The following is a 23,945-nucleotide window of genomic DNA, read 5'->3' as shown; positions in this document are numbered from 1 at the left end:
TAAAAACTGACTGATCGCCTACCCAGGAAAGCCTAGCACACCCGCATGCAGAGACCGCCGCATGGAGCAATGGCTACATCATTTCCATGTGGTTGGTAACTACTGGTGCTGCCACAGCTGCGGTGCCCACTGTTAAAGGCTCTGCCAGCTGCAGTGCTGCATGCCCCCTACTAACTGCAGCAAACCACCTCAAACTTTCCTTTGTGCTTGTTCAACCCAGGAACAACCAGTATTTTCTTTTCCTATTTATATTGGTTCCTATTTACAAGACCCTAACGGACATTTAGGGAGCACCACTAAGTGTGGCTGCCTGGCATATGGACTCCACCCTGTCTTGGTTGAAACTACCTCAGTCTATACTAGAGATTGGTGAGACTCGTATAATTTGCTGTGGTGTGATTATGGAAGGTTACTGCAAAATTACATTGATTACGTTTGTGTGAAAAATGCCTCTTGCAAAAAATTACCTGTATGGTCCATTCAGGTAAAAATTCAAGTGGAAAAAGGTTTTATTGATCTGATTTCTAGTCATTTGCATTAAAAGCGCTGCCGCTGTCATTCTGATTGATAATTTTGTGCCTAAAAAAAAATGACTTCATCATTGGGGTTCCTCTCAATCCTCTATGGATTGAGTCTCGCTGCAACTTGCGAACTACGTGGGGGCACTTAGTTATGGATTATGTGAGGTGCACTGATGTGGAGTGGAAGGAGGATAAGTCTTAAAAACACCTAACTAGTGAGCTACTATTTTTTTTACCACCCCTAGCTGGTATGGCTAAAATCAGAGGTTAATACCAGGGAGAAACCTGACCTTAATGAGTTTGGGTTCCCCTAGTATTGCGTCTCTATCAACATGTTTTGAGCTGTCCCCTCCAAGCTCTTCATCAGGATGACACAGGGTCCAGCCCCATTCATACTATTCCTAATAAATCCTACAATGAGGATACAGTGAAGTGCACACCTAATGTGTATACACACGGTTACTTAATGATACTCCGTTTTTAGGTTTCGCCTGGCGTCCACTGCACAGCAGTGTCGCGCAGGGAAAATCTTTTTTTTTTCCTGTACGGAGCTTTATTCTTCCTCTCTCTTCCATTGGCTAGCTCTATTAATGGAGGTTAGCCATTGGAAAAGAGATCTGTCAGTAATTCTCTGAGCAGATTCGCGGGCGTTCCGGTGATTTTTTTCTCTCTCCGCCCCTTAAGAACGTCATGCGGCAGTGGGCGGATGTTTTTTTTTTTTCTCCGGCATGTTTTGGTCATTTCCACTGTGTCTCCAAGGAGTGCTGCTCACTGTACGGCAAGCAGAGCTCGGCCGATAGCGACGCCTGGGTGCTGCAGTTCAGCGAGGCCGACGTCCGGCTGCTGCAACAAATGCCTGTCCGTGCTCAAGACGCTGCGCGACCGGCACCTGGAGCTGCCCGGCTACCACATGAAGACTCTGCTGCTCTACGAGTAGCACCCGCGCGAGTCCGACTGGGACGAGGCCTGCCTAGGCGACCGGCTGAACGGCATCCTGCTGCAGCTAATCTCCTGCCTGCAGTGCCGCCGCTGCCCGCACTACTTCCTGCCCAACCTCGACCTCTTCCAGGGCCGGCCGAACTCGGCGCTCAAGAGCGCGACCAAGCAGACCTGGCGGCTGGCCCGGGAGATCCTGACCAACCCCAAGAACCTGGACAAGCTCTAGCGGGTGAGGGGGCCCGAGGACTCATCACGGACTGAGGCTCAGCTCACAGACTGGGGCAGACGCACTCCGTGTTGGCGAGGAGACGCTCTAGGTGGGCGAGGGAACAGCATACATTTCAAGGTTGGCAGTTTAGTTTTCCATAGGCTGGCTGGCTCTGACTGGGAATGTCTTGTATGTTCAGAGGGTGACTCACTCGACTGCATGCATGTTAACGCGGGATTTCCTTAACCCCAGTATTTAGCTTGCCATTTAATGCACCCCTCTTCTGCCTGGCCTGGAATAGATTTTCGGGCGGCAGCATTAGGGATGCTTTCCTGGCACCCCCTCCTGATCAAGTCACTTGAGGGAGCAAAGGTCTGCTGTGGGGAGATGCTTTGCTCTGCTCGCTGGTGTGTTGGTTCAGGCCCTCGTTGTATTTATGTAGTGCTTACTACCCCAGACAGGTGTTGAACTGCGGTCTGTCAAATACCGAGGTGTTGCTTATTGCTCAAGTTACCCCAGTGACGAGCTAACATGGGCGGGTAGGTATGATTATTGGCGCATGTTCAAATGGGCTCGAGATTAGCTAGTGTTGGGTTGCAGGGCTGGGATTGTCAGACAGGTGGTTTGAGGCTAGAATGGAAGGTTGTGCAAGGATGGCAGGAAACCAGGTGGGAAATGGAGCCCACGCATAACCATCTGTAGATGAAAACATTCATGCTAGTGCTCCGAGTAAATGGGGAGGGTCAACTCCAAGATGCAGAAAACTGAGTGCACAGATCATTGAGCCTAAAATCACAGGGTTTAAGCCCCTTGCAGCTTAAACAGTCTTCCCTCTTTAAAAATTGTGTACCCGAGATGATTCACACTGTATTAAACTGGATCTGTGAACATTGCATTTATTTTTAAAAGGAAATACTGCACTTGGAAAGCAGGGACTGCCAGATACTTCTGGCCAGCCACATTTTTACTAAACTAGAACTATTCATAGTGTTGTTACTGGTAATGTGTGTGAGGGGGTAAAATAGTTGCCGTGTCCCCCCCTACCTGTTTCCATCCTCTATATAAATAAAACCCTTGGTACAGACCGGGTATGCGTGCTGCGCAATGGGAATTATTTGCAATGTCAATAGGACAAACTTGCGAAAATACGTGACCTATTGCATTGCAAATGCAATAGGTCTCGCATTTGCGAGAGATTAAGCTATTGCCATTGTAAATGCCATTTATCTGTTTTCAAAATCAACACATAAATAAAAAGTTTGTCATTTACAATGCCAATAGCTCAAACTTTTGCAAAGGCGAAACAATTGCTTTGTAAATGCTTGTTCTACTTAGGCCATACTATTGCCTCATGGTCAACAACCGGGGTAGAGGGGCTTGTAGTCAGTAACACCCAGGGCACAAGTCCTAAAAAAAGAAGTGGGGGACTAACCTAGTTAATCAGAATGCAAGTGGCCTCACAATGTGTAACATCACGGCGTGTGACATCACAGGTAGTGGCATTATAAGAAGTGACATCTGACCATGAGCATATATGTTTAGCAGGTCTATCATGAGTACATTGGAGCAGATTTCGAGTATACACGCAAACCCTCCTGATTGAGGCAGAATATTCACACTATTGAAAGCTATGCATAAAAATGTTGCCTTTTGTCAGTGCAAACTTCCTCTACCCATGGTGCTTTACAAGAAAAAATACTGGTACTTAAATTATTTCAACTCCTCTTCAGGGGTAGTAAGCACTATATAAATTACATTTATTTTGTGTAAATACAGAGGAAGACATGTATCGGACATTCTTACAGTGCATGCATATCTTATAAGCAGGGACTGAACAAAGTGCATTTGCTTCTAAATGTGAGGCTCCTGACTGCTCTCAGCCAAGCGACTCGAACAAAAGGAGGCCTGATGACCCTCAGATTCGTCCTTTGTTATGGGCCCAGCAGGAGTCCGAACTAAGAAAACCCAGTCCCAGCCTACACATTCTTGCGATCGATAGCAGATAACGTGCAGGGGCTGCTGAATGAATCTGTTCCAGTGTTTGCAAATAACACTGGGACAAATTCAGCATATTTTTAGTGGGGCCCAACTTTTTGGCAGGGTGGACGGTGTCCACCTTGTGAAAACAGTGGGCGGACACCATCCACCCCATGTACGCCCGACTCGTGCCCTGGTCACACCCTAAAAATGAAGATAACACACCTATTTAGCTGTTTTGTTCTAGTGCAGTTATCCAGGTTAGCTCCACAGCGCAAGACTGATCTCCTAGTTCTAGTATTTTCTCACTAGATACCCCGCCTTGTGAATAACCCTACATTGAAGGGGAGTCTGAGGCATACTAGTCAGTGGTTTGGTCTGGCACCTGGAGAAATTAGCCTTTTACAGTTGGTAGGGTATTTACATGTTTTGTCTGTCTGTAACTGACTGAGTCGTTTTTTGGAGGTTGAGCTACGGAAAGTTAACCAAATAAAGCAGTGACTCCCCTGTGTACATGCTCTGACCCACCATGGTAAAGTTACCAGTTAATGGGATGAGATAGATGTCCATATTCGAGCTTAGCTTTCTCCTTTTGTTTACCATTGCAGTCTAAACCTCCTCTGCAGTTTGGTCAATTAAGGTGAACTAGAACTATCTGAATGTACTGGGTTGCTTCATAAAAAGCTACGGTCGAGAAAAATGCACTCTAGCAGCATGTTTAATTAGTCATGAGATACAGGAATTTTTTTTGAGCCTTACAAGCCAGAAGACCGATTAGTACTTCTGCCCTCATCACTTGTGTTGTAAGCTGACCAATCCCAGGCTTGTTTTCTGATGCAGGCAGTTATGTTTCCTTGGGGTTGAATCTCCCTCAGTAACCCCCCTAATTCCAAACATGCAGAAGATTCCGAAGGGCTCATACTGTAGAATTGTTATCCTTATGGAGCACTGCAGCACTGTCTGGTATTGTAGTCCAATTGTAGGCATGTATTGCAGGTGCTGCAGGCTTAAGGTGAGCAAACACAAAAGTTCTACCTTTTGTTTAAAAATTTCAGACAATTATGTGCGGAAAACGTAAATTGCATTCTAAATTAACGACAAATAAGGGTATGAAGGAGAATGCTTTGAAATCTTATGGTCAGGAAGGTAAGTTAAGTCGCTGCCTGCAGTTTAAAAGCATAGTTCATAATAGCTGCCTACAAAACGCCAGTAACAACCGTGCATTTTGTCTCATCTCTCAGACCACCACAAATAGATCGTAGCCAAGCGCTAGGTCTCAGGATACTTTAAAGCAGCTGGGTCTTGTACCCTGTTCATTTAGGGAAGCTCCACTGCATAGGATTGCCAACTGGGAGGTGGGGGTCTAGAAGGGTTAACTATGGGATGTGTTTAAAAGCCATCTGTGGGATTCATTGACACTAGTCTCCTAGAAAGTCTTATTGATAGGAACTGAATGGGACATGGTGGGTGGGGAAGAGGACTTTCAAAGAACAGTTGATTTATAATCAAATGAAGGAAATGAAAACAGTATAAGGTTGAAACAAAATAATTAGTGGTAAAGGACATAGGCCTGATTGGTTCATTGTGAAAATGTATTTGATACAGAAGGTCAAATTTATTATGAAAATTTACACCGGAAGCCGTAGCCTGACATATTTTTTGTGAAAAGCATATGTTAAAATCGATAGCCTTTAAGATTATAATAATTAAACTGTTAACACATATAGACGTGATATGTTACATGGATACTCCAAATTACTAGAGTAGGCACGGGGCTTTCTTTGTTAGGTTTTGTGTTTATTACCCCCTTTGATAAACCGAAGGGGGGGTGTCAAGGGGGTGCGTAAAAGATTTGCACTGTGATAAACCTTGCTAGATTTTTACTAGGCCCTGACCGCTTTAGCTGAATGTCAAGCTCTTGAATGAAAAAACATCCTAAATACGTAGAGGGGCTTTAGGTTAGTCCTCTTCTGCTCTTGGTTTTAGTGTCATGGATATTCTGCTTCTGTATGTGACCGCGTACATAATGTGCCAATGAGCCAGCCCGTTTTCATTAGCTTTATTGCCATGTGAGTTGTAGCATTTTGCTAGTTGTCGTGTACATTCATTTAAGATTGCAAAATAGTCCAAGCATGGTACTCCTTTTGCCTGCCAGAATAGGCCGGTCATCCTCAATAGGCAGACATAATTCTTTATAAAGTCCTGATTGATAACTTACCTACTGTGGAAAAATAGTAGATCCGGATATCAGATTCCTGTCCATCGACAGTATACAAATGATTACGTAGAAAAAAATCACGGATCACTAGATATTTTTTAAAATGAACTGTTGCAGGAGACCATAGCATGTCTGCAAAGCAGAAAAGGTACAGAACCGATGAGGGCCGAAAATCCGTCCAATGGTCTTTATTCCCTGATTATGCCATAATTTAGCAGCGGAATCCTGAAAGTTGGATGGAAAATTAGGATTACCCCACAGCAATGTAAACAAGTGTATGGGTGGAAGGGAATATTTTGGTATTTCTGTCAAGCATGTGCCATCCAGCCATTGCTCAGCTTCTCGGATGGTCTTCACTACGCACAGTATGTCAACAGATCTTCAAGAAGCTATTTTATAGTGGCGCTTATCCTAGGTTCGGCAGACAGTTTTCTTCGAGCTATGTAAAACTGTCTACAATTGGTCTTTTTCTGATAGTGCTTAAACCATAAAGTTTGTTTCTTCCCAGTTGTACCATATGCCGGGAACGTCATGTTTAAGTGGCATGCTGTACGCAACAGCATCACCTTGAAACCAAGTAGGATACTTACTGGGAATTAGATTTGTAAGTCCAGATTTTATTTTGGAAGTGGTCAGATAAGTTCTGTGGTCTGTAAGTTACCTGGAATGCCGTCATGAACAATTTCCAGTGAGTTATGTTAGATTCAGCAGTGTGGGTTGACTCATTGCACACTTGACTTCCTTGAAGCAATCCGGCATAGATTGTAACTAGTGTGACCCAACTGTTGATTCCGGCTTTCGTATAGAAGTTTGTCCATGTCATAACGTTTTGAACCGATCTATATATAAACTGCACCTCTGTTCCAAAACAAACAAGTGTGCGACATGGCTTGCATTGCACAGTGTTGCAGTGTCATCCTTAAAATAGCCCTGGTACCGAGGCATACATATGCAGCTGTCTGTAACATTGTACACTAGTCTGCTGGGAACTCTAGGGTGGGCAGTGCTCTGCTCTCCGCATGCCTACGTAGCAGGCCACAGTGGTGCTATTGGTTTGCATGTGAAGGCCTCAATGTAGAAATGTCCTTGATAGAAGCAAACCGTCTGTCTTTTGACAGACCACCATGGTCCGATTTAACAGTACTTGTGTATGTGGTGCGCTTCACTGCCAGAGGGAGGAGGTATTCAACTTAATACCATTAGTTGAACAGTGCTGGGGTTTTGCATGTCAAGTCAACAGTAAACCAGATGTGAAACATTGGGTGGAGAGTCCACCAGTTTCCAGATTGCTCTTACTCGCATACCACAGTGTTCTGTAGGCCATTGCGTTGTACTTGTTTCTCTATGTATGAGGCATTTTGTAAAATAAAGGTTTTCTCCATGTTTTGTCTTTCATAGTGTGGTTACCTTTTTTGTGAAAGGCAGTTTTGTAGCCCTTTCATATTGCGCCCAAGTTGGATTTCTTTTTTGTTGAGTAGTGCTCGCTTCTTGTAATTATAATTCTTATTAGAAATATGAAAATCCAATGTCCTCTTGTACTTTAGTGTATGGACTCGAGTTAGAGTGCAGCAGTTTGTCTCGACACACTGTCCTAGGTCTGATCTATGGAGTGCCTTCAGTCTTCAGTCTCTTCATGAAATCATGGCTGCCAGAGCAGCCCATAGATGTGATGTCGCTGAGGTGGATGCTGTACTCCCTGTGATCTTTGGATCAGTAAACATTGGTTGCAGTATGGCCTTCACAATTGTTTGACCCCCATCTATGCGTTCATAATTGAACTCCGTGCTTTTAATCAGCCCAGACTAGTGATTGTACAATGACACCAGCTTTATCTTTACTGCTTGCATCTTTCCTGCTCACTGTGTTGCAACTTTGCGGGTTAAGGAGGATAACCTTACTTCCCTTGCTCTTTTAAGCGCCATGTGTTGACTGATTGCTCGTTTCTGTGAAACAGTCTTTTAAAACCATGCATTCTTTCTCCCACAGCGACTTTCTTATTCTTCCCGGGTACATTGATTTTACTGCTGACGAGGTGGTAAGTACTGAACCTTATTTGCATAATCTCAAGGCAGTCTGTAGAAGGGGTATGTCTTTTCGGTAGCTAACTGAATATGAACGCACGTGAACTGGTGGCCAGGTCTGGTACTGAGTGTTACCATTGAAGGACTCTTGTGATACTGCTCGAAAAAGCCCAATAATAATTTGAGAATACTTCAGAATGAACGAATGAACAAAAGATGCTCTAATTGGGGTGCACGCATGTCCTTTATCTAGCAACGCCATGTGGTGACATCGAAAATAACTTTAGGGCATAGTTGATGGATTGGAAGAAGCCTGTCGTGGCAAATGAGTGTCTGAAAAATCTTGATGCATATTTTGAGCATTCAAATACTGAGTGATCAGTTCATGAAACATATCCAAAGATCAAATGACACTAAGAACCCCCATGTTAAGGGGATTTGACAGAAGCAAAATTACCATTGCAGTGTACACGGAATACAACGATACGTCTTTAAATGGTGTCCAGGAGGGGCGAAGTCTAGCAAAGGTGTTCGTGCCTGGAGGGAGAAACACCGCACAGGCATTAAAACAAAAATAGAATAAAGATTACTTTGTGAAGCGGGAAGTAAAATAGTTTTATTGTTAAAGGAAAGGAAGCTCGGACTTCCATAAGTGCAAGGCTTGGGTAGGCACATTTTCTTGTAATCCCCATCCTTTAACTGTAGAAGTGCCCTGTTATGTCGAGAGCTGAGCCCTCATTCTGTTGCCATAACTTGAAGGACTTCATTCTAAGGGACAAGAAGTCACCTGCAAGTATGTGCAGGTGAAAAGATGTCACTTGTTTTTTTTTTTTCTTTACTCCTTCCGTAGTCGAGCAGTATTTTGGATCTCTTCACATACATGATTCTCTGTCTTGTCCTTCATTTTAACCTCTCTGCTCACCTGGAACATTTGGAAAATTGCATAAATGGTCCTGCCTGCTTTTTTAAATGTGTATATCACTTGCTCGTAGCATGTCTTTCATGAAATATGTGAGTGACATTTTTGTCCTGTCTTTAAAGGATCTTACTTCAGCACTGACCAAGAAGATCACTTTGAAAACGCCGATGGTTTCCTCGCCTATGGACACAGTCACTGAGGCTAACATGGCTATTGCAATGGCAGTGAGTATTGAGTGGGTTTTTTCTGCTTTTTCCACATTTATGAAGTAGGTGTAAAACTGTCTGGATTGTCTGATTCTTTGAACTGACATTAAGACATACGTATCTATTTATCATGGGTACATAATACTTAGTGACCATAGTTCAATCTTGAAGGTTATTTTTATTTATTAGCACAGGGTGGCATGCAGCGGTATGATTCTTTTGGGTGCTATAAAAAAGCAAGTTGCAGTTGTAGGGCAGGATCCAGCAGATAAGTGCTGCAGCTGCACTACTTGATGATGTCAGTAGACCTTTATTAGAGCTCTATATGATCATGTGTCAGCTCTGGTGCGGCAGGGCAGCATTGAGGGTTGGAGTAGTATATCGCTGGTTTGCATGCATGAAACAGAGTAGTATGTGAGAATGGTAACTTGGAACATAAGCACTGTTTTTCAGGCCGTTTAGGACATTGGAACTTTTGGAAGATTTTTTTTCTCCTAATTGACATGGAGGGAGCTCCAGATGTGCTTGCGTTGAGGTATCTATCTGCAAATGGTTTACATCCAGGCAGCTGGGTAGCAAGAAGAGTTAGAAAGGCTGTTCTGTCTTCTGTAGTGATAACACAGATGGAAAATAATTGAGATAGCCAGGTGACAAAATGTAGCACCTTGTGGGCCAGGTAACATAAGTTTGTTTTTTTGATTGGTAGCAAATCTAGCAGGCAGCAATCATTTCCGTGACTGGTTGAAAGAGCTAGTCTGTCCAGTTCTGGGCTTGTTAAAAATTTGTATGATCTGCTTGCAATAGTTTAAACTGGCAAGTGACTGACGAGAAACAAAGTTATTTTGTGAAGACTGCGGACCGAGTTGTATACAGTTAGGAAGTGTGACTAATTTGTCTTTTTTGACATGGAATATGTACCGAGAGGTCCTTGTCTAATATCAGTTGCTGGTTATGTTTTCTGTACTGGTGTTTGTCCATTATGTCAGGTCACATCCAAGATGAGAATGAAGGATTAACTGGTCCCAAAAGCAGAGTCTATCGTCTGACCGATTAGGTTGAGTCACTTGACCTTCATCTTAAGATGTTTGCTACTCTGAGTGTTCCCAGATGGATTTAAAATCATTGTCTTCTGTATACATCTAGTGAGCTTCCTTGTAGAAGGGTCTTTTTAAGCACTGAAGTGGTGGGAGTGCAGTTTGCTCAAACTCCACAAGGCATCCTAGTGATGTCAAGCAATGGGGAGCAAAGCTGCAGTGACAAAATTAACCAGTGAAGGCTGTGCACCAGGATACGGGCAATTGCACCAGCTCTACCACATACAGCCAAGCTTTTGAGCTTTGACTTGTGTTTAATGGTGTATATGCTTAAAGGATCCTGAAAAATGTAAGCACATGAATGGCCACGGTTGCAAGTGACTACTGATTAGCCTCTAATGTTTATTAGAATGAATTCTGTCATAAGGAACCAACTGAACAATTTTACAGATTGCTTAATTTGTTATTCATCTCCAGATGAGCAGGGTTATACGATTACCTGAGTTTCCAGAAGTGTAAAGATTCAAAATAGGGTGAGATGGGGCCATGTTTGAATGTCTTATTCAGGGTTGATGTGCTAAACTCTTAAGTAGGTAGCATTTTCTACTATGCCCTGGTAGTGCTACAAGTTAACCGGTCCTGTTCATTTGCTTCAGTATCTTTTTATTTGCTAATCCACACGTGATGTAACATTTTTATATGTGTACATGATCATTTACCTCTGATTTGCCCTTTTTATGTGCAGCTCACAGGCGGAATTGGTTTTATTCATCACAATTGTACTCCAGAATTCCAGGCAAATGAAGTGCGGAAAGTAAAGGTAAACTTTAAAAAAAAAACTGTTAGATTTTGACAACTAGCCTCTGATAGTGAGAATCTATTCTGTTACTCTAAATGTCAGAGCATAATATGTGCTAGAAAAGTCCTACTATTGTGCAGAATATCCTGAAATCCTTTATAATGCTTAAAGTGCTGCCTACACATGTCCATGAGCAAACAATATTCTGCTACATTTTTCTGTGACTTTTGCAGTGCCAACTTTTTGACCAACTCCTGACGCATTGTGCTGTTTGGCTATGACACGGTTATGAGGCAAAACTCTGGGATAACATTTCTGTGCTTTGAGTCAGAGCCTGTGCTGATCGAGGTAAATGTGTGGCGCTCATTAGAAGTGATGAATGGTGATGGTTGAGGGAACGAGTGAAGGGAGTGATCTGGGCATAAAGCTGTTCATGGAGGTAACTACTAGCAAACATTGCAGCCTTCTTTGCTTTCCTTTCCTATGGGGGCAGCTGGAGGCTATAGGTGACTAACAGGCTCTCCCACTACACACAATTGAGCTCATGTCGCTGCTCAGAAATGTGTCCTGCAGTTGTCATGTCCTACGGTGTGTAACTTAAGTCAGCTCTAAGAATTTGACTTGTAAATTGCTTTTCTACGTTATTTACCCAGTGCTTTCACTTGGCACAGTCCACTGCTGAAAGAATCAGAGAAAGTGTTTTTTTGCAGTAATTCACTTTCATGGTTGTGTGCCATGCAGATTGTTAAACTTCTACGTGTTTCATCCCAAAGATTGTGGCCAGGGGTGAGGAGTGGTGCAGTCTTATGTATCAAGGACCGGTGTAATGAGCTAATTTAAGATAGAATTGCTAAATGTTCTAGGGTTTATTAGTCAAGGGACATTGTGTCCTGTACATAGCATTGACGTGTTAATCGTTTTGAGGGTTTAGTCTAGGAAGATTGCATGGTCCCTTTGCCCACCCATACTGTAAAGCTTGTGTCTTCTGACACACAAAATCGAGAGTTGATGTTTGGTCACACAGTGCTAATCCTAAAACAAAAGTCAATTTAATATTCTTTTTGTGTTAAACTCCCCTGAACCTCTTATTGTAATGTTTTTTTAACAAAACCTTTTTCAAGATTATTTTTTTGCAATGTATTCTATTTGAGCAAAAATGTTTTATAAATAGACCGCCACCTTTATTTCGTTATTCATGTTATAGCTGTGTTTTAAAACCAATTTTGCTTAATTATGATACATAGCCAACAAGCAGGCCAACTAGAAGAACTCCCTAACCCTTTTGTCTCCTTCAACTTATGTACTGTGCGGCAGCCCTTTATTGCTCTATATCCCTTGCCTACCAGCCGGATGTCCTTTCAAATGTGTTATTTTGAAGCCATCTGTTGTAAAAATATTAACATTGCAACACTTTGCTTGCTGTTCATAGTTGCTTTTAGTTTTTACTTTGATTCTTAAAATGTAAAGAGATGGTACATATTAAAAAGAGTTTCAAAATATTTAATAAAATAATAAAAAATTGTGATATTATTCTCTTCTCTGTAAAGTTGTTGTTTGTTCCATAAAGTACTGTTAAAATTGACATAAGATGTCACAGAGGTTAAGGTAAAACGTGATTTGGAACAAAAAATCAGCAAAAGATGCGTGGGAACATTTTTCCACACATTACGCTACAGTGGTTATGTAAAATTGTAAGCCTGGTCACTGCACTGACCTAGATCTGAAAGACCACACAAGTCTCAGTTCACCTAATTTTTAGTGATCCATTTCATTTAGAGTGATTTTTCTAAAACAAGAATGCGTTCACAAACTGACAAAGTTTACATGGAAAAATGACCAGGGTTGTGTCCTGGTTCAAGTGCACAATCTAGTTTGTCTGAATCCTGAATGATTTCCAAGTCGCATGTAATGAGGTCTGTTGTCATTTAATTTTCTTGTATTGTCGCACGGATTCAAGGTGCCTCTAGAACTTCAAGTCCTTTACTGGAGTCTGCTCACAAACATTAGACTTGTAAATCAGTTGGTGTTTTCTGTTCTGTAATTTACACAGATTTGATAGCTCATTTGTATGTTGCACTTGCTTTGAAGACAAAATCTGTGTTGTAAGAAACCAAATACCCATGAAAATGAATACAAACCTCGGTTCTGTGAAAGTTGTGGTTACAATATAAAAACCAAAAAAGTACACATTGACCTGATTGATCTATTGATCCTCCAATATCAAGCTCACGAGTAACACTACCATTACACCTCACTCAAAGCACACCTACTGATAGCATGTCATTAGTTTGTTTTTCCATAATGTCTTATACAAAACATTGATCTAATATGGGAATGAAACACTTTGACTTTACCAATCCCGAACTTTGTCACAAAAAAGTCCTTGGAACGGTAACTATGGAACTAACTTCTGGGTTGTAGTTTGCATCGGAGGGGCACCAGTGGACAGGGAAATAGCTCACTATTCCAGCAGTCCTCCTATTTAAAGATTATTTGCACATGATCGTGAAATGCAAGTGATCCATGAGCATGGTGAATGCATCCATTAGATAGCAGGGATTATATAAATGGGAGTGCAGAAATTCCCCCCCCCCCCCCACCCCCCTGTGGCAAAAGCAGCATGCTTCCTTACCTTGGAGTGCCCTTAATGTTCCCAAATGTCTCTAGGAGGGGATTGGCATTTGGTGAATGTTGGGGTTCAAAGCCGCCCATGTTCTTGAGACAATATTTGGATTTCTTTTTTTTGGGGCAAATATTAATTTATTCTTGGCTGGGCTGAACTTTGAGTAGGGGCTAGACGTACAGGTCTGGATGGTGTACAGGCAATGTTTGTGATTGGATGTCTGAAGCAGAGGAGACTCAAGTGGAGTTGTCAGCAAATAGGTGAACTGAGATGCTGTTTTCTGTGAGAAGGGCACCAAACGGTTTCATATAGAGTCAGAACGTTCAATTTCAGTACTTTGCAAGACATGCTTGCTTGCTAAAAGTAGACGGTGAAATAAGGTGACCAGCCTACTCTTTAGGTTCACCTTCCAGTCTGATATTGGCGCTGCTGATGACGCACAGTGCCTCAAGACTCGTTACTCATTCGATTGTACACTCCTCATGGGTCATTGAGTGAAATCCCTGGTTGACTCTGCCTTTATAAAAAGTGAGACTACATAGTGAGTTACCTCCTCCAGTGTTTTACTGGGCTGTGTTCTCACGGACATGAGTGCCTTGCAGCCACATATGCAGCAAGTACGATTAAGTATTTTCTACTTTGTTCATGCCCAACTACAAATGTTTTTGTTTTGTTTGTAACCTATTTTTATTAAGTTCCTTAACATTACAATTCACACTAACAATTGTGCATAGCAGGTACATTTCCCCATAGTAGCCAGAACGCATCCTAAATTATTCTTCACGCTCCCACCCCACTACAGACTCCGCATTACATGGTTATATATGTTCAGTAGCCAGCACTACAGTATAAACATTTGTACATTAGAACAGTTATATTCTATATCTTGTGTATTGTATAATGAACGTATCACATCCTGCTACTTGCCCATCATATCTTTGCAGATGACACCAGTGTATTGTATAATGAACGTATCACATCCTGCTACTTGCCCATCATATCTTTGCAGATGACACCAGTAATTATACACGATACCTTCTATTGTGCCTGCACATCCGTAGCTATAAATTCTTCCAGCATGACATTCCATTCCAGCTAGATGGGTTTCTTACGCAATCCCCTATGTTCTTCCTGTTTCAGTTCAGCCTCCTCTGCCCTATCTAACCATTTCATTATACCCTTCTAATACCGACTGTGTTTTGGCAGTCTTCCATCTCATAGTAATATTTCTCTTCGCTTATATCAGAGCCAGATTTGCACATTCTCGGACAGGGCTTCCTTTTTAGGTTTCGCCTAGCGGAAGCTGCGCTCTGCGCAGCTTTTCCGCGCAGGCGAAATCCTGTTGAGAACCGTAGGGTGCTTTGGTTCGGCCCTCGTCGTTGATTGGCTGGCTCCGTAAACGGAGCCTTGCCATTGGACGAGGGGCCTGTCCGTCAATGCCGGACCAGACACGGGGGCGTTCCCGACATTCTTTGGCTTTTGCCGACGTCACGGGACGCCGGGAACGCCCCCGTGTCTGGTCCGGCATTGCCGGCACCTCCCTTGCTCCCCCTCCCGCTTGTTTCCTGGTGTGGGAAATTAAACAAAGGTTTCTTTCTTCATACTGAAGCATCAGTGTGTTCCTGCAGATACTGACCTCGGTGGAAATGACAATGTTCCTTTAAGACGGCCTCCCACCATGAGGCAGCCTCGGCAGCGGCGAGGTGCGCCCTGTCTGCCTTGATGTCACGACAGGCAGAGGCCACCCCTTCGGAGCTCGCGGAGGCGGGCGTGCTGTTTCAGGAAGTGACTCGCTTTCACTTCGCTCGCAGCGGCTCTTCGAGACTTCAGGAAAAGAAAGTTGGGCAGAGCTGCAAGCTGGTCCGGCTGCTTCCGAAGGCAGGACCATGGGGTAAGCTCACGCGCTTGGCGTGCCTCTTTCAGCCCTGCTGTTCCACATGGGCCCGTCTCTAATAGAGCATCGTGTCTCAAGTAGGCAAAGGCTTGCATTATACGTTCTTTGTCAGACCTAAGAACATTCGTAACCTAAGACCACTCGCTCTTGTTCCCAGTAGGTTGGAAGGGCTTTCCAAGTGCAGGCGGCTCTCTGTCTGTCCCAAGGACAGAGGGCAGTGACCTGGCTCGTTGCTGCCCTATGTCCCGGGTTAAGTGCTGTTTGCTTGTTGGGAGCTGGCTTCCTCTCTCCAGATGTTTCTCTTGCTGCTGCGTCGAGAGCGCTGTACAAGTGCAGACTAGCACACATCTACAGTTCAAGCTTTCACAGGGGCAGCAGCAGGGTTTCTTGTAAGACAGCACCAGCAGTAACTTGTACACAGGATAGTACAACAGACTTATCTTCTGACACCCTACAGGGAAAAACCATGTGTAGTATTTACACCCTGCAGCGGCAGTGTTAGTAACACACATTGCTTACGATGGACAGGCAGGCACTTCTATAATTTGAGAGTACCAGCACTTTTCAGAAGAGGTGATGCACGTATATTACTAGTATAACGGCACTTTTTTGGTAGCATACGGGTGTTCTAGGATAGAGAGGGCCGGCAGTTTTACATTTTAATTTCAGTGATTGTGTGTTCACGTAGGCGAATAGGAGGCTCGCGTTTTCGGGGCTGTGTGGCGAATTTTAATGGTTGTAGCTTGTAATGAGCCAATTGTGAGTTCCAAAAAATTCAAGTGCCCCAAATTTGGTACCACATAGGGTATTCCGGACACCTCTGTGAAGCCATGCAGCAAGTACACCTTTGTTTTAGCAAAAATACTTGGAATGCATGAGCGCAGGCGTCCATATTGAATTCCTGCAGATTATTCCACCCCTCTACTTGTGCAGCCAAGGCAGTACCGGTTAGGACCAGTTGTGACTTTGGTTTACTGGGAACCGCATTGACCCCACCATGTTCTACCAGGCTCACCAGGTTCTGACAGCCACTCAGTGGCGATGTGCCTTTTTCTAAAACCATCTTTCTAGACCATTTTCGACGCTGCAGGCAATACAAACTTTGGTTAACGACTCTGGAGGCCATTCCCAGATGTTGGCGAAAAAACAGCTGATTGAAAGTGAGACCTGCTTTGTCTAACGTGATGTGTCTGTGTTATAAAGAGCAGAGCTGTGAGGCGGCACCAGTTTGTTGCGTGGTGCTTTGTGCTGGATAAGCTGGTCTTGAAAATCACTGTCCGTATAACTGAGGCACAAACTGTTCCATCAGTAATCTTGCATTAGAGATTGCTACAGAGTGCAGTCTACAGGGCGGGCCTCGCATGCTATTCTGTCCAGCCCCCTGGGGTGTCTACAAACAGCAGGTGTAAACTTTTGTCTACTGCTTGTGCAGTGCATGCATCACGAAACTGCATTGTGTTTTGATGTCCCCATGGTGGCCAGAGGTTTCTGGCAGAATCGCCATTGCTGCTCTTTTTAAGGAGTGGATCAGATTTAGCGTTGCAGAAACACACCCGATACCCTCAAAGCCCCCCCCTTTGAGAAAAGCACATAAGCTCAGTTTCTGGAAGACTGCCTTGAAGCTCCTGTTGTAAGTGGCGGATATAAGTAGCCTCTTTGTTGACATCGACTGAGATTGTCCCAGAGTTGGTAGGGAAGTTCGGCTCAGCTGACACAAATCCAGGGGTCAGAAGGTCCAGGAGTGAGTCCAGAGAAGGCCTGGCATAGGACATTCTTGAGTTTCCTTTTGAGCTTAGAACAATCTTTTTTTGTTGTCTACAAATCCGGTTCAAACTGTTCCAAATGTTGTGGATCACATGTTCTCAGAGTTTTTCCATTGGCATCCGTTTTGTGGAAGGACATGGGAGTGATCTGTTGTCAGATGCTGATCTCGGGTTGCCAAAAAGGCTGTCATTTTGGAATAGTGACTGCTTGCCTTTGACACTGTACAGAGCTGTGCTGCCTTTTGGTTAGGTTCTCGCCATACAGAATCCACATATATACACACACACACACACACACACACACACACACGTACACACACACGTACACACACACGTACACACACACACGTACACACACACACACACACACACACACACACACACGTACACACACACACACACGTACACACACACACACACACATATATATATATGAACACAAAACTCCCTCCAAAGGAACGAGGCAGAGACCCAGGAGGATACAGTTGGAAGCAACTTTAATGAAAAAACTGGCGAATGCATTTCGGCAGACCACTGCCTTCCTCAGCGCCCAAAGCGTCCCAACTGTGCATTCACAGCATAGTGGTGAGTTCAACCCCCATGTACCTTGTTGGAGCAGGTACGCTCCTCCCCCTTTCAGCCAATTTCCACACCTGCGTTGAGTCCCGTTGTGTAGAGGGACTTCATTTCCCAGAATCCAACAGTGAGACCCTTGGGAATTGTGCGCGGGGCGAACAAGAAACAGTTTGTCAAGAGTCAGTGCGGGGGGTACAACGAACAATGTCCAACCACTGGAACAAAGGAAAAGGACTGTGCATTTGTAGATGGGGTTTTCTTCATTGCCTACCATACACATTTCTCATGCCTCATTTCCCCACCTACTTCCTGCGAGCATAATGCAGTGGTAGTCCCTAAGACAGGTAGCCAACCCTGTATATCAAGGTATTAAAGAGATTTGTTGGCTTTTATATGGGTCAGTACAATCAGTGTTGTCACAATATGCCGCAAAAATCCAAGCAGACGTCATCAAACAGCAATATTTTAGAATGTCTATTTGTGGTGATTGTCACTGATGCAGGAGAAGGTAAACAAAACTGTTTACTTTCTTCCCTTCACTGCACGTCCCCTTTGAAGGCCCCGTATGCTTGTCAAACTATATATGTGTGTATATTTTTTATTGTGGGGAAGGTGCAGCGTATCATTTAAAGACCTTTAAGTGTAAATAAGTTGCAATCATTAGAAGTCTGTGAGGTTTTCTTGTGAGTTTCATTGTTTCATTGGCGTGCCTCTGTGGGCAGAGGAACATGTAATTGAGCTTTACTCCTTCAATAATCCTAAAAAAAGCCTGAAACTACTCTTTATTATACTAGACCATAGGGTTTCGGATCTAGTTGGGCAGACGCTCGTGGGCTCGGGTTCTGTTTTTGAGTCCGTGGCAGAATTGCTAGTACACAAGTCAGTTGTCCGTTTTGTTACTCTGCCTGGTCTAAAAAGTTTTGTGTACGTGTGCATAGTGATGGTGCAATTGTACGGACATGTAAGAGAGTCTGTATTTGACCAGACAGGTATAGATGCTCACAGTCCATGTACATATTGCTATATCGGGACAGTCCAGACTTCCACTGTAGACCCCTGTCGCAGCCTGTTAGATTACAGATCCAACAACACAAAGCTGCCTTAATAATCCTTCAGTCCAGAAGTAGGACGTGGCTTTGTGCCAGTCGAGTGCAGATGTTTGCACAACTACTTTCAGATGCTTGACCCCGGGCTTCGTGCATGTCTGTTAAAGTACAGAGAAAGATGTATTTACAGTGTTTAAGTTTGACATAAAAAGTAATATTTATTGGAGGAATGAGTCTGGCAGCTGCATACGCTGGCGGTACTGATGGTGGAGTGGGAGAAGCTCAGCTTTGTGTAGTTGAGGAAAGCCCTACTTGTGTATTTAAATGCCTTCTCCTATTGGAGAGAGTCCTGAAAGCTGGAAGTCACCCCCCCCTTTGCCCAGGTCTTATTTCTGCCAGCTGGCAGTGGAAATTGCTCATTGCAGGACCACAGCGAACTGTTCTTAATGTCATTGTGCTGTTTCTTTGTACTATTTATTGTGATCTCTTAATTCACCCTGGATGTTCACCTGGTGAACGTGTGAGCCTGGCAATGGCTGCCTTGAGGATTCGTATGTTGGGTGCATTCTGCTGTGCGCTTTTGCATTCCATCAGTTGTTGATGACGGTTGGAGTCCATTCTAAACTTTGTAGGAAATATTTCTACTGTGGTGGTGCTGTCCGTCAGCTAAGATGAAAGTGAATTTTTATGCCCCTACATGCTGCTCAGCCCCAAAATATGTTAATTGTAGAGAATCATTTCAATGCTCATGCAAGTACTGATGCCTTTTTAGGAGATTTGAGAGCTAAGGTCTCAGATTGAGACTCATGCAGGTTGCTACTAGTTGCAATCCAGGAAGGAATTTCCTAATGTTAATAGAGACTATAGTCCAGACCTAGGTTGTTTTGTTTGATATCAGGGTCTGTTAAATGTTCTGGTTCTCAGAGCAACTTAACATTTAGTTCATGTTGTCTGGAATTTGAGGCTGATGTGCCAACAGGTGCTTATGCAACTGTTTGAGTCTCTGACCATCCATGACTCCTTTATGGTGGATACAAGAATGCTGCCAGCGGCATACAAACTCCTCAGAACTTTCCCAGTTATTACTATTTACATGGTGTGTACCTCTTGGGGATTTTATATGGCCTCCAAGGTGAAGAACATTGGAATTGTGATGAACTTCAACTTTGCCATAAACAGGAAGCTTTTCATAAGACTTGCCCTGTTATTTATCTCCGAGAGAAAGTCCTCTTTCCTTGCTCGCTATTCCCTTATACACAATCTTTGCAACCCCCCGCACCCCAGTATATTTTGGACAACAAAGGGATGAAAAGATATGCACACTCCAAATCCAAGGACTCTGGCAGAGCACGTTGCAGCTTTGGGGGCAAAACAGTTTTAGTACAACAGTTGTTCTGTGGCATGCCTACCACAGGATTGCAGAAAACAGCAAGAACACATACATTTTAGCAACATTTTTTAAACCTTCCAGTTTAATGAAGCCTTTGACGTTCTATCTTAGGCCCCTTATCTCTCTCTTTATGGTACTTATTGGGTGCACTAAAGTCCAGCTTATGAATCATGTACCCCAAGATGAAAAATATCATAGCAACATTTTGATGTGGCATGTGTGCATCTTATTGTATTATTTTAACTTGTTTCTTGGTGCCTGTCTTTACCTAATGAATAGAGCATCAGGACGGGACAGGGCCTGCTCAAATCATTTTCTCAAACAAAAGTAAGGCTCACCTGCACCCTAAGCCAATGAAGACTTTTACACTGAAGGGCATCCTGAGGTTCTTTACTCCTCCCTTTAGTACATAGGCGATGATGCTGTTTTTACAGTCATTAACGAGTGACTGGGTGATGGTAACTTTAATTGCGACATGGAATATTTTATTTTTAGTATTTTACTTTTAGTTCCCTGCCCCCTCGCTGTGCTTGCTTCCCTGCCCCACTACTTCGAGAGAAAGCCCCAGGCTGCTGAAAGGCCGGTGTATGTTGGAAAAAAAACAAATAGGGCTTAGAAAAACAAACGCCTCTCTGCGTGGCTTCCCGCCGGTGAGGGGCGAGGGCGCGTTTCGCCAGGGACCCCCATTGTCATGCGGGAATGTGCGAGGGACTTTCTTCTCATTAGGAGGTGGGGGGTGGAGCGGCCGCCGGGGCAGGGCGTGGTGCTCGGCAGGAGATGCAGAGATAGAAAGAGAAAGGGGGCTCTGTGCCCTTTTCCGAGCCGGGCTAGCCTTCTCTTGTCACTCACCTGGGAATATTTTAAGTGCGCAGTATGGAAATTAGCGAAGACGCTCGTTTTATACTTTTTGAACCCAAAGCTACTCTTTTTGTTTCTGAAGGAGGGATTTAATTAAGCTATTTGTATTCCAATAAAACAAATTTATTTGATTAGGCAGGAACACACCCAAAAAGTTCACACTAGTAGTTTAAACTCACTATTTCTAATCATGCATCTTTACTGCTGTTCATCTGTAAAGCTGTAATCATACATATTTTTTGTATTTTGCTGCTTTCACGCCGAGACTATATTATACATAGGGGCCCATACGTGCTCTTGAATATACATTGCGCCACCTGGCAGCTCTGCGACACGAGCTCAGAGGATACTGCCACTACAGTAGCTCGGAGTGTAGTCTGTAAACAGAAAGGTGGGAATAAAGCAAGTGTCAATTGCAGAATAATTGGTACCACTTGGTACCACTGCACCAGCCACACTACTTCCCTACTGACCGTTCTCCACTTCAGCCCCGTCTAAATTACAATTCCTGCTTGTGACCCTTTTGCCTGCTTGTGCTTGTTTTCCTGACCCTGTTGCCTGCTTGTGCCTCCGTGTGCCCCTGTTGCCTGCTTGTGCCTCCGTGTGCCCCTGTCGCCTGTTTGTGCCTCAGTTTTCGTGCCCCTGTTGCCTGCTTGTGCGCCCCTGTTGCCTGCTTGTGCCTCCGTGTGCCCCTGTTGCCTGCTTGTGCCTCCGTGTGCCCCTGTCGCCTGCTTGTGCCTCAGTTTTCGTGCCCCTGTTGCCTGCTTGTGCGCCCCTGTTGCCTGCTTGTGCCTCCGTGTGCCCCTGTTGCCTGCTTGTGCCTCCGTGTGCCCTTGTTGCCTGCTTGTGCCCCTGTTGCCTGCTTGTGCCTCCGTGTGCCCCTGTTGCCTGCTTGTGCCTCCGTGTGCCCCTGTTGCCTGCTTGTGCCTCAGTGTGCCCCTGTTGCCTGCTTGTGCGTCCGTGTGCCCCTGTTGCCTGCTTGTGCCTCAGTGTGCCCCTGTTGCCTGCTTGTGCCATGTGGGTGTGTGTGGAGGGCTCTGTGTGGCTGTGTGTGTGGGGAGGTTTGTGTGGCTGTGTGTGTGGGGAGCTTTGTGTGGCTGTGTGTGTGGGGAGCTTTGTGTGGCTGTGTGTGTGGGGAGCTTTGTGCGGCTGTGTGTGTGGGGAGCTTTGTGCGGCTGTGTGTGTGGGGAGCTTTGTGTGGCTGTGTGTGTGGGGGGGGCTCTGTGTGTGTCATTTGCGAGAGATAAAGCTAGTGGCATTGTAAATGACAATGCCATTTATTTATGTTAAAAAATACATAAATAAAAATAATGTCAAGAGCAATGCCAATAGCTCTAACTTTAACAAAGGCGAAACCATTGCATTGTAAATGCTTGTTACCCAATCCTAACAGACAATACTTCATTGAGTCACTGTTCCTCACCGGGGCAACACTATTCACTATTTTGTGCATTGATGTCCATTAATGGGTTAATCTCGGACAGTCCCACAACTTATGTATTAAAGCTGCATTTGAGCAATGTCATCTGGGGCAAGTATCCACAGTGATGCCCACCTATACAAATGACGCCGATATTTTAACTTTCGTGAAAATTTGTGTTGCGGTTGCATTGAAGTAAAGATTTTTTTGTTGTTGACAGCATTGTGTAATAAGCTAATACATTGGGTGGGTAGGTGGTGAGATGGAGAGACATCTTGGTACTTATAGGGTGAGGGCAATGGCAGATTATTTTCATTCTTAGCTCCATGCGTCAGGCTATTTGGATGTGTTAGACTTGGCAACTTTTGGCATTTTTCCCCATAGTTTTTTGCTTTCTGACTGTTTGTGCTGGCTTAGTGTTTCTGCACACCTTTCTCACTGCTAATCAGTGGTGAAGTGCAATTGCTCCTGTGGTAAAATGTGTTATGGATTGGTGTTTCCTTGATTGGCCTGTTTGATTTATGTCAGTCCCTAGTAATGTGCACTGCGTGTGCCAGGGCCTGTGAATCAAATGCCGTTGGTGGGCTGCAGCAGGGGTTTGTGCCACCCACACAAACTGCCTGTAAAAGGTAACTCTGACCCGCCATTGCAGAGTCTGTGGGCAGTTTGTAACCTCCATGTCGACTTGGCCAGTGCGCACACTTGCCAGTCCTTCACCTTTCCTTTTGTTACATGTCAGCCAACCCCTAAGGTACCTTACCCCTGTGTGCCGGGTATGTGAAAGTTAGGACATGCCCTGGTGTGGGTGGCTTCTCTTGATAGTGAACTATAGCCAAATTCGTTTTTCGCAATTGCAAGGCTTACTGTTCCCCATAGGACAGAATGGGGAGTCTGTTAATAACATCTTATAAACTTAACTGGCCCGGGGAATTAGTTAGGAAAATAAACTTTAGTATGCCTGAGCTCAGAATCTAAAGATGCATCTTTTAGTGAAGGTGATTTTTACATTCTGTGTTTGAAAATACCTCTTTTAGAAAGTATATATTTTCTGGCTCGGTCATCCCGTGTGCCTCTGCTGGAATGTGGATTGCCTGTCTGGGTTTTGAATGACAGAAGGCTGGGGTGCAGGAGTGGCTCCAGATAGTCTAGGTGGGTCAGGAAAGGGCTTACTAGATCTGGGCTGCAATTGGGGAGGGGGGAAGATATTTCCTTGCACCTCAAAGGGCCTGGTTTGCCTCTGACCATGCTGTCTCCACCTCCTGATAGGAAGTCACACCAGAGAAGGCAGGTCTGGTTCTGGCTGGGCACAGGCACTCTGCCTAAGAGATCAAAGGATTTTGGGATATAAATATTGGGGCCCAGGCCCTCGACCTTTAGAACTCTTTTGGATCAAGAAGACTGCCAAGAAGAGCTTGAGAAGCTGTGAGGAGGAACTACCACTTTGCTGTGGGCTTTGCTGTGTTGGCCTGCAGTTGCTACTTTTGTCTTGGGCAGTGAATGGACTGGACGGATCATTCTGCAATCAACTTTTGT

General features: G+C 44.3%; 1 protein-coding gene across 2 annotated transcripts in view; it reads left to right on the top strand.

Annotated features, from left to right (window-relative positions):
* IMPDH2 (inosine monophosphate dehydrogenase 2) overlaps window positions 1-23,945 on the top strand; it is a 357,233-nt gene that overhangs the window by 8,688 nt on the left and 324,600 nt on the right. For both annotated transcript variants that reach the window (XM_086939329.1, XM_086939328.1), the window contains exons 2-4: window positions 7,850-7,898; window positions 8,926-9,027; window positions 10,789-10,863. In XM_086939329.1, coding sequence (XP_086795455.1) covers window positions 7,850-7,898; window positions 8,926-9,027; window positions 10,789-10,863 — 226 coding nt within the window. The remainder of the gene's footprint in view (window positions 1-7,849; window positions 7,899-8,925; window positions 9,028-10,788; window positions 10,864-23,945) is intronic.

This window comes from Lissotriton vulgaris, chromosome 9, assembly GCF_964263255.1.
Source record: "Lissotriton vulgaris chromosome 9, aLisVul1.2, whole genome shotgun sequence".
Classification (NCBI taxonomy): Eukaryota; Metazoa; Chordata; class Amphibia; order Caudata; family Salamandridae; genus Lissotriton; species Lissotriton vulgaris.
Note: the sequence above shows the minus strand (reverse complement) of the source record. Positions and strands in the feature narration are given on the sequence as shown.